Raw genomic sequence first — 16,094 nt, 5'->3', positions numbered from 1 at the left:
AGGGCAAGGGCAGGTGTGCAGTCTTAGGCCTCTTGCACACGAGCGTATGTATTTTGCGATCCGCTAAAAATACAGATGACATCCGTGTGAATTCTGTATTTTGCGAAACGGAACAGCTGGCCTCTAATAGAACATTACTATCCTTGACTGTAATGCGAAAAATAATAGGACATGTTCCATTTTTTTGCGGAACGGACATACGGAAATGGAATGCACACTGAGTACCTTCAGTTTTTTTTACGGACCCATTGAAATTTATGGTTCAGTATACGGTCCGCAAAAAAAACAACGAAACTGACACGGAATGAAAATACGTTAGTGTGCAAGAGGCCTTAGGGTGCCTTCACACTTTTGCGCAACGAAATGCGCACCATAAAGGCTTCCCAGGTATTAGCCTATGGGGATCATGTGTTCCGCATTCAGAACGCAAATAAAGTTTTCTTGAGTATTTCACACACAAAATCTGCAGCATAATCCGCAACAAAAAACGCAACTTTGAAAAATCTGCACCTGTGGATTTTTTTTTTTTTTACTGAAAATTCTGCAACGTGTGACGCCACCCTTAGGATGTAAGACCGACAACAAGCAGAGATCTAGAAAACTGTCTCTTTAGATAATCAAACTTTTATGACAAAAGTGAAACTCCCTGTACAATATTTTCCACGTATGAATATATATGTATGTAATATGTAAGTGATAAAGATCCGATCCCATCTCTGCATTAGTCTAGCATTCTACAGTTATAATCTACATAAAACGTTGAATATCTTTGCAAATACTTTGCTTTTCTAATCCTGTGTGGCTTTATAAAAACGTTTTATTCTCCATTCACACAGAAAGCGACATTTACAATTCTGCTGGGTTTCTTTTACCAGAGAGCAGTGCATTGTGGGAGCTCGGCTGCTCGCTCTAGCGCGCAGGCAGTTTTTTTCCCTTTAGTGAAGAGCTCACTTGCATATTTTTTCTCTCAGGGAGAATCGGGAATCAGATAAGGCCGCGTTCACATATGCGATGTGAACTCCGGCAGTCTGTTGTGGTGGTGGCCGGCCACTTCCTGGCATATATGCAGTCTTTCGGCTGGACAAAAGATGCTGCATGTAGTATTTTTTTTTCTGCCCAAAAAGCCGCCATATATGCCAAATAGCGTGACCGAATCAGAGATCCAAAGTGCACAACGCAGATTTGAACCCGGCCTAACCTACATACATATTTAGGGCACATGCACAAGAGTGTAAGCGCTCAGTGCCTGGTCCGCAGTGCCCAGCCACTGGCCGTGGTGCGGACATGGACCCATTGACTTGAATGGGTACGCGGTCCGCACCATACAGCCAAAGATCTTTTTGCGGTGCGGAGGCATGAACTGGAAGCCCACGGAATCTCTTCGTAGTGTTTCCATAGGCTTCCAATCCGTGCCACCGCTCCACAAAAGATAGAACATGTCCTATCTTTGGCTGTATGTTGCAGATTGTGGACCCATTCAAGTCAATGGGGCTGCATCCCCACCATGGAGTGCACACTACCAGTGCCCATATATTGCGGACTGGCTGTTTACAGTCCGCAATACGGGCACTGAGCCAGTACGCTCGTGGGCATGAGCACCCAAAGTAAGGTCCAGCACAATTTTTACTTTAGTTCTGGGTAGGGCGGCAACGATTACTCGATGTAATCGATACAAAAAAATCCTCAATTTCCCTGCATCGAGGATTCGTTTTAATCATATGACCACAGGGAGAGTGAGTGAAGTGAATGGCATGGAGGGGCTGATGTCAGTGGGGGACATGGCATGGAGGAGCTGATGGCACTGGGGGAGTGGGGGACATGATGGCATGGGGGGCTGATGGCACAGAGGACTGATGGCACTGGGGGGAGCTAATGGCACTGGGGGAACTGATGGAACAGAGGACTGTTGGCACTGGGGGGAGCTGATGGCATGGAGGTGGCTGATGGCGCTGAGGACTGATGGCACGGGGGGCTGATGAGTTTTTATAAAGGAAAATGTTCCTTTAATTCACGTTTTTCTTATTAGAGTACTCGATTAATTGTTGGATTAATTGATAGAATACTTGATTACTAAAATAATCGATAGCTGCAGCCCTAGTTCTGGGTGTGAAGTGAGAAAAATATTCCTTTAAAGATAATTAAAGGAAAAGAATCATTCAAATAAATTGAAATTGTCCTTTATGATTATACTCCCTCTAGTTCAGCAGCAGTCAAAGATATTGGGGGGTATTTATTAAACTGGTATAACGGAAAAGTAGCTCAGTTGCCCTTAGAAACCAATCAGATCCCATCTTTTATTTTCCAAAGGAGCTCTGAAAAATGAAAGGTGGAATCTGATTGGTTGTGCAGTTACCTCTCCCAGCACGCTGTAGTCAAGCTCGGTTCTCAGCTCCACTCCTCCGCTATTGCTCACTGGTGGCAGCCAGTGCTGGATCATGGACTTTCGTGCTTCTTTACTGGGTAAATCCACCAGAATCCTCTTCTCCAGCCGCCTTAACATGGCATGATCCAGCTCCCTATAATAAAGATGATGTTATTGCTGCTCGTGACAAAGCAATCAAACATCATTTTGAGGAGCGACAATTCCAGTCGTCTGGAGAGTACGACGAGCAGTGTGCCCAGCAATAGAGAAATCACAGTCCTCTGTCTCCTGCCTCTGTACGGCAGTATTATGTGGGCGCTGGATGGTGGTCTTATTAGGTACTATATGGCAGCATTAGGCTAGGGCTGTACTTTGGCTTCAACGTAGCGCTGCACAACTAATGAAAGGGAATGGGAATGCACTGCTGGGTCTGGTTTCTTGTGACGGCGATGGTAAGTTATGGGTCGCGGCACAACCGCATTCACTTTCACTAGCTGGCAGGCAGCGATCTTAGGCCGTACGTGTATCACAGCCAAAGTCGCTGTACAGCCCTGGCCTTATTTAAATCCTCTACGCATAGTATGGTGGCATTATTTCACGCATGCAGATGTTTGTCACATTGGGAGCCACTACGGCATCCATGATGATGGGATGAACCTAGGTTCTCCAGGTCTGGTACCTGTAAGCCCAGGGGGTACATGACCTGTCTCCAAGAGGTATTTTTACTGTCCTCAGGCGGTGCTTTTAATATTTAGTACAGAACACAATCATAATAACCTTGGGGCTGTGTGAAGTCATTTATGAGAAGTGAAACATTAAAGGGGTTCTCTGCTTGAATAATCCCTTTTTAGGTGAAGCGTCCCCTGACCTTTAACTGCAAAGTGTCAACCAGCTGTTAACTCTAGGGTTAAAGGGGTTGTCCTCTTTTGATAGGTCATCAATATCAGATCAGCGGGGGAACGACTCGCAGCACCCGCAGATCAGCTGAGACCGTAGCGCTCATACGAGCACTGTGCTCTCTTCACTGCTCGCCATCGTAATTACAACTGCTCCTTCCCCTTTCACTTCAATGGGAAGGCTCCCTCCTATTCACTTGAACAGGAAGGACTTCCCATGGAAGTGAATTGGACAGCGGAGTCTTAATTACACTGCTCTCCGCTGCAGTTGCAATGGCGAGTAGGTAAACATTGAAGAGAACACAGCGCTTGTATGAGCACTACGGTCTCTTCACATAGCTGATTAAGGGGGTGCCGGGAGTCGGCTCCCCCGCTGATTGATATTGATGACCTATCCTGAGGAGAGACCATCAATATAAAAAATGCAGACAACCCCTTTAAATTTGCAGCGCCACCACAGGGTAAACTAAGCATTACACATCGAGGGGCAGTCTGTGTAATGCAGGACAAGACAGGTCTCCTGCAGAAGCTCTTTGTAACCACTGTCCACTCTGATCAATACATGAAGATCCTTAACAGGGGGACCCCTCCCTGACGCAGAATACTCTGGTTTTCTAAATCCCAGGGCTCACAAATTCACAGTAATCGTTCTCCTAGTCATAGGAGGGGAACAATGGATTCTTTTTATAAATGACATCTCTCCGCTGCTTATAGAAAGCATATTTGCCACATAAGATTATAGGGAGATGATCAGGGTCATAGGGCGGCTGAGACCCCCCTCCCCCGCTACGTACAGATGTACAGAGCTAGAAATCAGATTACAGCCGCCCTCACATTTAGCTTCTACTTCTACAGCTTTAAGTACTTTACACTTGGAAGTTAAAACCCTTCTCAGCTAAAACCCTAGTAAATAACTTGGCTGGAAAGTTGGAGGAGGCTCGGTAAATACTGGCATATGGCCGCCGCCGCGAGGTTATTAAAGATTATATTTTATTCTGAGGAATAAACATTAGAGGGAAGAGCTCACAATTAATCTTTAAATGTTTTAAGCAAAACTAAGGCCCTTTCTGCTGATCCGAGAGGCTTTGCGCTCGCTCGGCTCCACCGTGCGGACCTCTTACCAGGGCAGATTGGAGGCGGCGAGAACAAACACCAGGTCGTCTGATCGGGACAAGCCGTCCATCTGAACCAGCAATTCTGTTTTCATCCTGCGACTTCCCTCGTGCTCACCTCTACCGCAAATAAACATGACGCCGTGAGAAATGGAAGAAACAAATGCAAAATACAGACAAATACAGTAACTCACTGGAACTATGCATTGAAGTAAGCCTAAGAAGAGGCCCTCTGCCCTCTTCTAACAGCTGATCAGATATTGATGACCTATCCTGAGGGTCATCAACATCCTGAGGGATTATGTCCAAGACTTAAAGGGTTTCTGCAGTTTGTTTAAACTGATGATCTATCCTCTGGATAGATCATCAGCGTCTGATCGGCGGGGGTCCGACACCCGGGACCCCTGCCGATCAGCTGTTTGAGAAGGCAGCGGCCCAGTGACGTCACGACTAGTATCAACTGGCCTGGGCTGGGCTGACTGCCATTCAAGTGAATAGAGCTTAGCCGCACCCAAGACAGTTGATACTAGTCGTGACGTCACTGGGCCTGCGGTAAACAGTGAGAAGGCCGCAGCGCTCCTGGAGCGCCGCTGCCTTCTCAAACGGCTGATCGGCGGGGGTCCTGGGTGTCGGACCCCCGCCGATCAGATGATGATTTATCCAGAGGATAGATCATCAGTTTAAACCAAGCATCCTCAAACTGTGGCCCTCCAGCTGTTGTAAAACTACAACTCCCACAATGCCCTGCTGTAGGCTGATACCTGTAGGCTGTTCAGGCATGCTGGGAGTTGTAGTTTTGCAACAGCTGGAGGGCCGCAGTTTGAGGATGCCTGGTTTAAACAAACTGCAGAACCCCATTAACCCCGGGCCTGTTTTCACCTTCCTGCCCAGGCCATTTTTTGCAAATCTGACATGTGTCACTTTATGTGGTGATAACTTTAAAACGCTTTTACTTATACAGGCCATTCTGAGATTGTTTTCTCGTCACATATAATACTTTATGACAGTGGTAAAAATAAGTAAAAAAAACAAAAACATTTTTATTCATAAAAAAATACCAAATTTACCAAATTTTAAAAAATTAGCAAATTTACAAATTTCAATTTCTCTACTTTTATAATACATAGTAATACCTTCAAAGATAGTAATTACTTTACATTCCCCATATGTCTACTTCATGTTTGGATCATTTTGAAAATAACATTTTATTTTTGGGGGACGTTAGAAGGCTTAGAAGTATGGAAGCAAATCTTGAAATTTTTCGGAAAATTTCCAAAACCCACTTTTAAGGACCAGTTTAGGTCTGACGTCACTTTGTGAGGCTTACATAATATAAAACACCCAAAAATGACCACATTTTAGAAACTACACCCCTCAAGGTATACAAAACTGATTTTACAAACTTTGTTAACCCTTTAGGAGTTCCACAAGAATTGATGGAAAATGGAGATGATTTCACTTTTTGGGCAGATTCTTTTTTTTTGGGCCATTTTTTCCAGTAGCAAAGCAAGGGTTAACAGCCAAATAAAACTCAATATTTATTACCCTGATTCTGCGGTTTACAGGAACACCCCACATGTGATCGTAAACTGCTGTACGGGCATACAGCAGGGCGCAGAAAGAAAGGAATGCTATATGGTTTTTGGAAGGCAAATTTAGCTGAACTGGTTTTTAGATGCCTTGTCCCATTTGAAGCCCCCATGATGCACCCCTACAGTAGAAACTCAAAAAAGTGACCACATTTTGGAAACTACGGGATAAGGTGCCAGTTTTATTGGTACTATTTTGGGGTACATATGATTTTTTATTGCTCTATATTAAGTTTTTTGTGAGGCAAAGTATCAAAAAAATTGATGTTTTAGCACCGTTTTTATTTTTTATTTTTACAGCGTTTACCTGAGGGATTAGCTCATGTGACTTTTTTTATAGAGCAGATCGTTACGCACGTGGCAATACCTAATATGTCTACTTTTCTTATTTATTTACGTTTTAACAAAAAACTATTGTGGTATACTTAGTGTACGCCTATTTATACAATTGAACCAAATATTATAAAGATAGGCGCTAAAACAAAATAACAATAATTTTATTAGGTATTCTGCATTAAAATAAAGGGTGTCCACCTATCAGTGCCACGGTCAGCACTGACTAAAGTTATTAGCTGTGAAAACCTGCATCTAAGTCCAGGATATCAACCCGGAAGGTGTGCAGGCGTCACACACTAAACCCACCAACACAAAGGGGGCTTATTTCACCAAGGGGTCTAAAGCAAGCAACCCAGGTGAAAAACTATCTAGGAGGATCCGTGGTGCTGTGAAACCACCCAAAGACACTCCTAACAGTGAGTGTAAGCGCGCATGCACTCACTGCACCAAGATAGTAACGGTGCAGATGTTATGAGCTGATAACATATAGGTGTGTGTCAGTGCAATCCCCTCTCCATACACCACTTTGGAGGAAGGGTTAATGCTCTGCCACAATCCTGCACCGTTACTATCTTGGTGCAGTGAGTGCATGCGCGCTTACACTCACTGTTAGGAGTGTCTTTGGGTGGTTTCACAGCACCACGGATCCTCCTAGATAGTTTTTCACCTGGGTTGCTTGCTTTAGACCCCTTGGTGAAATAAGCCCCCTTTGTGTTGGTGGGTTTAGTGTGTGACGCCTGCACACCTTCCGGGTTGATATCCTGGACTTAGATGCAGGTTTTCACAGCTAATAACTTTAGTCAGTGCTGACCGTGGCACTGATAGGTGGACACCCTTTATTTTAATGCAGAATACCTAATAAAATTATTGTTATTTTGTTTTTATCTTTATAATATTTGGTTTTATTTACGTTTTACACAATCATAGTCTGAGAGCCATAGCTTTTTAATTTTTTGACCGATTCGCTTAGGTCTCATTTTTTGCGGGAGGAGGTGACTGTCTGATTGGTACTATTTTGGGGGGCATACGCCTTTTTGATCACTTGCTGTTGCAATTTTTGTGATGTAATGTGACAAAAAATACCTTATTTTTTTTTTTACGGTGTTCATCTGAGTGGTTAGGTCATGTGATATTTTTATGTTTACTCTTAGTTTATTGGAAATACCAATTTCAAAAATAGCTAGTGACATTTGACATACAAGAGTATTACAATAGAACCATTAGGGTCCAGCGAATAAAGTAACAATGAGTAAGTTGTTATCAATACAACAAATACAGAGAATGTATATAATCATCAAAAAGTGATTACAGATATAGACTCACTTGTAACATTGTAATGTGATATTTTTATAGAGCTATTTGTGGCGGTACCCAATATGTATATATTTCACTTTAGCACAATAATAGCAGTTTTGAAACAAAAAAAAATGATGTTTTAGTGTCTCCATGTTCTGAGAGCTATAGTCTTTTAATTTTTTTGGCCGATTGTCTTAGATAAGGGCTCATTTATTGCGGGATGAGGTGACGGTTTTATTAATACCATTTTGGGGGGCATACGCCTTTTTGATCGCTTGGTGTTGCACTTTTTGTGATGTAAGGTGACAAAAAATAGCTTTTTTTTTAACACTGTTTTTATTTTTTATGGTGTTTATCGGACAGGGTAGATCATGTTTTTTTTTATAAAATAAGGGGAAAGGGGCGTTTTTTTTCTTTTTTACTTTATTAATTTTATTACTTTATTAATTTTATTAAAAACACTTTTTTTTTTTACTTTTTTTACTTTACTTTATTTATGACATTCACTTTTAGGGGTCTGATCCCCTCTGCAATGCATTACAATACATCTGTATTGTAATTCATTGCCTGTTAGTGCCTGACTCTGAGTCATACACTAACAGGTTGCCTAGGAGACCCAGCCTGAGACTGGATCTTCTCGGCTCCCGTAGAAGGCAGTTCCGGATGCCGTGCAAGGCATTGGGCAGCCTCTGCACGGCATCGGGCTGCCTTGTGTCGCATCGGGTCCCCACCAGAGCAGCACGGGGACTCGATGCAATTGTTCACCTGCCGCAAACCTCTTCTATGTCGCGGTCAGCGCGGACCACGGCATAGAAGGGGTTTATCTGCCGGCATCGGCTTTTACAGCGATGCCGGTGGATACAGCAGGGGCCCGGCTACCACAGACTGCCGGGCCCCTGCAGTGATCGCGCGTGCACCGCTCCGATGCCCGCGCGATCACTATGACGTACTATTACGTCAAATTTGCGGGAACTCCGTGGTTCCCATGACGTAGCAGTACGTCAAAGGTCGGGAAGAGGTTAAAGGGGTTCTCCGGGAATTGAGAAAATGAAAATACTTAAATATTACTTTATTATAAATACATTCTCAAATACCTTTCATTAGCTATAATGGCTCGTTTTGTCTGGGGAGCAATGATGAGGAGAAATAAATTGTCTGCTGTCCTATAAGTCCACACAAAACCTGTCTTAATAACACAGTAGGACAAGTTACTTCACAACACTGAGCTAAAGAGCTACCTAATCCTCCTCTCTGCAATGCTTGTGAGGAATGATGATCCTGAATACAGATGATAAGATCTTCAGCTCAATCTTTGTAGGAATGGAGTTCATGAGGAGACATGAAATACAGAGGGGAGATGGGGATGTGGTAATGAGCAGCAGCGCTTGTATGCAGTCTTTATTACCACAGCCGCACATCACCACTGTCTGTCCTATCCATCCTCTTTGTCCTTCATGTCTCCTCATGAACTCCATTCCCACAGAGATTCAGCTGAAGATCATATTAAACTGTATTCAGGATCATAATACCCATAAGGCAGCTCTTTAGCTCAGTGTTGTGAAGTAACTTGTCCTGCTGCGTGATTAGGACAGGTTTTGTTTGCACTAATAGGATGGCAGCCATTTTATTTTTCCTAATGATTGCTCCCCAGACAAAATGAGCCATTGTAACTAATGAAAGGTATTTGGGAACATATTTATAATAAAGTAAAATTTTTGTTTTTAAATTTTCTCAATTCCCGGAGAACCCCTTTAAGGCTGTATTAGGCAGCCCAATGTGACAATCACCTGCTTGCTAGTGGAGTAGACCGCTGCCATTACATGCAGCGATCTCTTCCGCAGCGTCTGTAGGCGCGATCACTATGCCATCGCTCATCCCCATGCTGTATAGTGGTTTCCCGGTGGCAGATAATTATTAGACACCACGATTTGCCAGCTGCAAACGTTTATTTTTTAACCTGTCAAAAGATTTGGATTGCCCGGTGATCGAGCGTGTTCATCAGGCAATCGGCGGCAGTATTACACTGCCAGATAATCGCTCGCTAATGAGTGTTCATACGAACGCTCATTAGCAATCATTTGCCGAAAAATCAGCAGGTGTAATACAGGCTTAAAATTACTTACCCCGGTCCTGCTCCTCTCTGACTCATCACAGATTCAAGTTCATCCAGGAAAATGGTGGACGGAGCATGATATCGGGCAAGTTCGAATAAAACCTGAAATGAAAAAACAAACAAAAAAAACAAAACACTTCATTAGGAATTTTTGAAAATAATATGTGAACTAATACATTTTGTAAATGAAGGCGATAGCTGGACCAGCAAATTGCATTATGTAGTTTATATGTTCTAGGCTCTACAAAGTTCTTGTATACGCAGAGATTAATTGTCCCCAGTGTATACGTGTGTGGTATACTGTACAGGGAGGCTAGATTGTGAGCTCCTGGGGTGCAGAGTGCCGTGGACATACTGCTGCCACAGTGTCTATGTATGTATCAGCAAATATTAAAGGGAACCTGTAGATTTTCTAGTGCGGAGTATACCCAAATTGCTGTCCGCTGCAGGTGTCACATCCCCACCAATCTGATATTAATGACCTTTCCTGAGGATAGATCATAAATATCTAAATCTTGCAAAACCCTTTAAGGCTGGGTTTCCATAAACCCGGCCATCCATTGATTTTTCCTGCTGGCATGGTACAGAAACAAGGAGGTAAACTGATGTCAGAACTGATCTCATGGTTTTCTATGGGATCCTTTCGGGAATCCTGTGCATCAGTTGTAACAACGGATCTCTCCCTTGCGCCATATCGAAAAACGCTGCATGCCGCATTTTTCTGTCTAGCTATATCCAGCAACGGATTCTGGACCGGAGCACAACATGTGCAAAACCGCCATCAGCCGTGGCAGGCTCAGCCATAAAATGACTGGACAGACACAACTAATAGCCTACAAACAACATATACAGAGGGCTTTCGTGATAACAGGGTCACCTTCCTACCCGAACAAGTTTTTCCGAATCCCCTCTCCACTTGCTGACAATTGTAGAAGCGGAAATGTTGAAAAATGTGGTGTTACATTCAGTGGCCACCGCTTTAGCCAGCAAGGTCTTTCCAGTGCCTAAAAGACAACATATAAAATATACCTATAAAAGTGAAATTAGAAACATTCCAAGATTTACAGAGAACCTGTCACCTCTCCTGACGTGTCTGGATTAGAAAATACTTGTATTCCCCATGAAATAAAAACTATGAAGCGTCTTTTCTCTCTACGTTGTGTCATTCCTCTATTATTCATCCTGGAAATGTCTGAATAAACGGACAACTGGGTGTTACCAGCTCCTCTTTAAGAATGACCTACCAAATTGAATTGCCTCAAAATGAGGGTAAATTCCAGCATAGGACAATCTGTTGGGGTACAGTTATGTAATAAGGGCACAGGGTTTGGGGAGTACAGCTTGTGGTTTTCCTGAAAGGGCAGGAATTCGCACATGGGTCATATACCTTAGACCAAACTGCGGCTCTCATGCTGTTGCAAAACTACAACTCCCAGCATGCCCTGCCTTAGACTGTCCACATCCCAAGGAAGTTGACTAGATGTGCCAGCAAATAACTCATGTCTATTCTGTCCAGACTGGCCACACACATCAGACTGTGGCTGACCTCGCCGATTTACAGTCATGGCCAGATTTAAGACTGACACAAATTTTTTGATTTTCACAGCGTTTGCTGCTTCAGTATTTTTGGAGTTTTTTGTCAGATGTCGTTGACAAAGCCATCACGTTTATGCAAAGGCTGAATATTTCCAGAGTTGACCCTTCCTTTTCCAGACTTCTGCAGTTCGCCCTGGCATGCTGGATATCAGCATCTGGGCAAAATCCTGACCGATGGTGACCTACTCTTGTCTAATCAGTGTTTTTGTCCATCCACTTTTTGAAGATTGCAGGTTCTCTATGGGATTGAGATCTGGGGAGTTTTCTGTCCGTGGACCCAAAATTTAAATTTTTTTGTTCATCGAGCCACTTCGTTCTCACTTTTGCCTTCTGTCATGGTGTACATCATGCTAGTAAAAGCATTGTCCATCACTAGATTTCTCCTGGATGGTTGGGAGAAGTTGCTCTTGAAGGAAGTTGACTGAATTTATTATTATGAACAATATATATCACTGCTCGGCTCCTCCTGATCTATAACATGCTGCCTGCAGACTGCACTGAATTTTGTTGTGACAGGTCCTCTTTGACACTTTCTCCTGAGCTAACGAGAAGATCACTGAAATTACGTTAGCAGGACATTTTGCGGCAGGGCTGAAATGTAGTGGAAATGAGGTTTTTGTGAATCAGTCACTCTTCAAAACAAAGTTGCCACTAGAAAAACCGAAGCACCATACTTTGTGAAAACCAAAGTTTCTGTCACGTTTCAAAACTTTTGGCCACGACTGTAGACAGGACCAGCTGACAATCTAATGTGTATGAAATGTTCGTCTGATGTTTGTTCTCCAGGAGACATGTCACCACTAGGGATGAGCGAACTTGTGTTTTCAAGGTTCGGGTTATCTAAGAATTCCGTTATGGATGACGCTACCAAGGACCATAAGTTATGGTCCGTGGTAGGGGAATCCATAACAGAATTCTTAGCTAACCCTAACCCAAACCTTGTACGCCCAACATGAAAACACAAGTTCACTCATCCCTAGTCACCACCACAGGTGTCTTGCAGCAGCTTCTTCCCGTTTCACCATTTAAAATAAATACACTCTTGGCCGAGCAGAGCGGTATGAAAAAGAGGGAGAATAGCCATCAGCCAAATCAGCGTTTGGCCAACAGCTATTGAACCTGCTTTAGACTGGCTCTGTGCAGCTATATCATTCATCAACACCAGGTGTGATGCACAGTAATATTGCGCCAATAAACAACGTATACCTTACCCGGTGGGCCGTACAACAAGAGCCCCTTCCAAGGAGACAGAATTCCAGTGAAGAGCTGCGGGTACTACGGACAATAACAAAATAAATTAAGCACTGAGTGGGATTCTTAAGTTAAAGGGGTTCTCCAGGAATTTAAAAAAATGAAAATACTTAAAATATTATTTTATAATAAATATATTCACAACTGCCTTTCATTACTTAGAATGGCTTGTTTTGTCTAGGGAGCAATCATTAGGAGAAATAAAATGGCCGCCGTCCTATCAGTGCACACAAAACCTGTCCTAATCACACAGGAGGACAAGTTACTTCACCACAATGAGCCATAGAGCTGCCTCATCCTCCTCTCTGCTCTGCCTGTCAGGAATCATGGTTCGGAATACAGGTGAATCTCTGTGGGAATGGAGAAGATGAGGAGACATGAGAGGAGGTGAGGTGTGGCAACTGAGAAGCAGCTCTTGTATACAGTCTCCATTACCACAGCCTTTCCTGTCCGTCCTCTCTGTACTTCATGTCTCTTCATGAACTAAATTCACCAGAGATTCAGCTAAAGATCTTATCAGCTGTATTCAGGATCATAATCCCTGACAAGCAGAGTAGAGAGGAGGATGAGGCAGCTCTTTATCTCAGTGTTGTAAAGTAACTTGTTCTTATGTGTGATCGGGACAGGTTTTGTGTGAACTAATGGGACAGCGGCCATTTTGTTTCTTCTGAAGGTTGCTCCCTAGACAAAACAAGCCATTATAAATAATGAAAGGTATTTGAGAATATATTTATAATAAAGTAATATTTAAGTATTTTCATTTTTTTAATTCCCAGAGAACCACTTTAATTATAGGAATTAATAAAAATGGATTGTGCCATTGTCTCACCCTAATAGGGTACACCACTGCCTCCTTTACTAATCGCTTTGCTGCATCAAGCCCAATGATGTCATCCCACCTTACATTGGGGTTCTGAAGATAAATGTCCTGAAAGAAAGAAAAAATGATTTCCCATTAAGCTCCTTTAAAGAGGACCTTTCATGGCTCCAGACATTATGAAATAACTAGCAGGTTATGTAGGGCATAGTGCAGGGATGTTAGATCGCTTGCTAGTTTGTGTGGGGCCGCCGCTCCGTTCGCACGCTGTGCCCCAAGCAGTTTTCCCGGCTGGTATGCTAATGAGTACCATCGGTACAGGGAGGAGGAGACTGTCCTGTTTCTCATTGGGCGTCCCCTTCTCCCTGGCTGTAGCACGGTCCAATCACAGCAGAGAGCGTCACAGCCAGGGAGAAAAAAAGCTCACCTTCTCCCTGTGACGCTCTCTGCTGTGATTAGACAGCGCTACAGCCAGGTAGAAGGGGACACCCAATGAGAAACAGGACAGTCTCCTCCTCCTTGTACCGGTGCTATTCATTAGCATACCAGGCCGAACGGAGCGGCACCCAGGAAAAATAGTAAGCGCTATTAGATCCCTGCTTTATGCCCTACATAACCTGCTACTTATTTTATAATCCCTGGACCCAAAGGTCCTCTTTAAGCAGCACAGAACATTGAACAAATTAAAATACAATCAAAACATAGTAATGCCTAAAGGGGTATTCCAACCTGAAGCATTTATCACTCACCCACTGGATAGGTGATTAATGCTAGTTTGGTGGGGCCCCCACCTTTTGCCAAAATAGGGAACTCATGTATCCTTCTAATGTCTGAGAGTGTACAGTGTATATATCTAATCTAACTTATATCTATCTATCTACAGAGTCACATTATTATGACCACCAGCTAATATCCAGAGTAACCACTTTGTGCAGCACGGACAGCGGGTAGACGGGCTGGGAGTGACTCAGTAAGGTCCTGGTAGGTCTTCACAGGTATCTGGAGCCATGCTGACTGCAGTGCATCCCACAGCTGCTGGAGCGGGTGAGGGGGAGGGATCCAAAGAGCGATCACGATGATCGAGGTGGTCCCACAGATGCCGATTTGGGTTCTGGTCTGGGGAATTAGGAGGACAGGGTAGTACGTGGAAGTCTTAGTCATATTCTTCCAGCCAATGTGAGACATTTCTAGCCATATGGCAAGTCGCAATTTCTTACTGAAAGATCCCATCTGCCCCAGGGAAGACAATCAGCATGTATGGGTGTGTGTACCTGATCTGCAAGAATGGATTCATACCCAGATTGGTTGAGAGTGCCATCTACACGGATAAGTGGGCCCAGAGAATACCACAAAAACCTTCCCAGACCATAACACTGCCACCACCAGCAATGGCTGCAGGGTGTTTGTTCTCTGATGTTTCTCACCTGACCCACCAACGTCCATCCGTTCAATGAAGCAGAAAACGTGACTCATGGGAGAAGACAACCCTTTACTAATCAGCGAGATACTGCCACGAAAACTGAAGCCTTTTCCGCCAATGCAATTTCGCTAGCAGAGGTGCAGGGACCGTCTATCTGCTTCGGAGCCCTATACTCAGTTGGTTCGCTAAACTGTTCGTAGCTCTTGGTTCATTTTGCTGGCGAGCTGTTCCACTGTAGCGTGTCGGTCAACCCTCGCTAACCATCACCTCTCACATCAGTGGCACGTGGTGCTCTGCAGTTTCCACATCTCTTATTCACAATGGTGCCATTTGTCCTCTCATGATACACTTTCACCACAGTAGCACTGTACAGTTCACACTGCGCACTTTCAGAAATACCCCCACCCTCGGCCCGAAAGCCAATAATCATCCTTTTTTGCAACTCTGTTAAATCACCGCTTTTATCTATGACAGCAGCGAGGGATATGTGGCAGACAGCCTATCGCACACCTAATATACCCACCAAGCCAGCTCAGCACACGTGACCTCTTACGCGCTACAGACATCGAAAGTAGGAAGTGGTCATAATAATGGGACTCGACTGTATCGCTCTCTTATATCTATTCATCCATCTATACCAGGGCTGGCCAACCTGTGACTCTCCAGCTGTTGTAAAACTACAACTCCCACCATGCTTTGCTGTAGGCTGATACCTGTAGGCAGTCTGGGCATGCTGGGAGTTGTAGTTTTGCAACAGCCGGAGAGCCTCAGGTTGGCCATCCCTGATCTATACAAACATCTATACCGCATACAATATAATACCCTACTATTTTATTCTATAATAACAAGAATAAACTCACCCGGCTTATCACTGCAGCCAGTTCTCTCATCTCGCTATTGGCGCCGAGAAAAGCGCTGACCGGCTTCAGCAGTCTTTCCTGGGAAATAAAGGGTTACTATCCATAATTCAGATGAATTATGAAATGGAATAAAAGTAAGAAGTATAGAGCCTTTATGGTTTCGGCAAATAAAAGTTATAATGTATAAATACAAGTTTCCGATATACTTTCTATATCAGTGCCTCATGTTTTCAATACCTCCACTTGCTGTCATTTAATAGGAACCTTCACTGTTTACTTTCTTTGCATAAAACTGGTTCATATAATGGACACAAAAATTGATCAGAAATCTGGCTTCAAAAAGTGGCAAAAATGGGTTTTGCAAATATTTGGGTTTATATGCGCAGCAGTTTTACACCACTCACTGTAGCTTAGAGAAGGTGGGAACGTGGTCGTGGTTAGGCTGG

The 16,094-nt window shown here is 43.6% G+C and overlaps 1 protein-coding gene across 4 annotated transcripts in view; it reads right to left on the bottom strand.

The window, feature by feature from the left end:
* The window catches only part of LOC122924835 (katanin p60 ATPase-containing subunit A-like 2), a 41,789-nt gene that overhangs the window by 2,016 nt on the left and 23,679 nt on the right, over window positions 1-16,094 (bottom strand). For all 4 annotated transcript variants that reach the window (XM_044276310.1, XM_044276313.1, XM_044276312.1 and 1 more), the window contains 7 exons: window positions 15,649-15,726; window positions 13,381-13,479; window positions 12,512-12,575; window positions 10,590-10,708; window positions 9,715-9,806; window positions 4,380-4,490; window positions 2,354-2,516 (listed from right to left, as the gene is read on the bottom strand). In XM_044276310.1, the coding sequence (XP_044132245.1) occupies window positions 2,354-2,516; window positions 4,380-4,490; window positions 9,715-9,806; window positions 10,590-10,708; window positions 12,512-12,575; window positions 13,381-13,479; window positions 15,649-15,726 (726 nt within the window). The remainder of the gene's footprint in view (window positions 1-2,353; window positions 2,517-4,379; window positions 4,491-9,714; window positions 9,807-10,589; window positions 10,709-12,511; window positions 12,576-13,380; window positions 13,480-15,648; window positions 15,727-16,094) is intronic.

The sequence above is a fragment of the Bufo gargarizans genome, chromosome 1 (assembly GCF_014858855.1).
Source record: "Bufo gargarizans isolate SCDJY-AF-19 chromosome 1, ASM1485885v1, whole genome shotgun sequence".
NCBI classification, from domain to species: Eukaryota; Metazoa; Chordata; class Amphibia; order Anura; family Bufonidae; genus Bufo; species Bufo gargarizans.
Note: the sequence above shows the minus strand (reverse complement) of the source record. Positions and strands in the feature narration are given on the sequence as shown.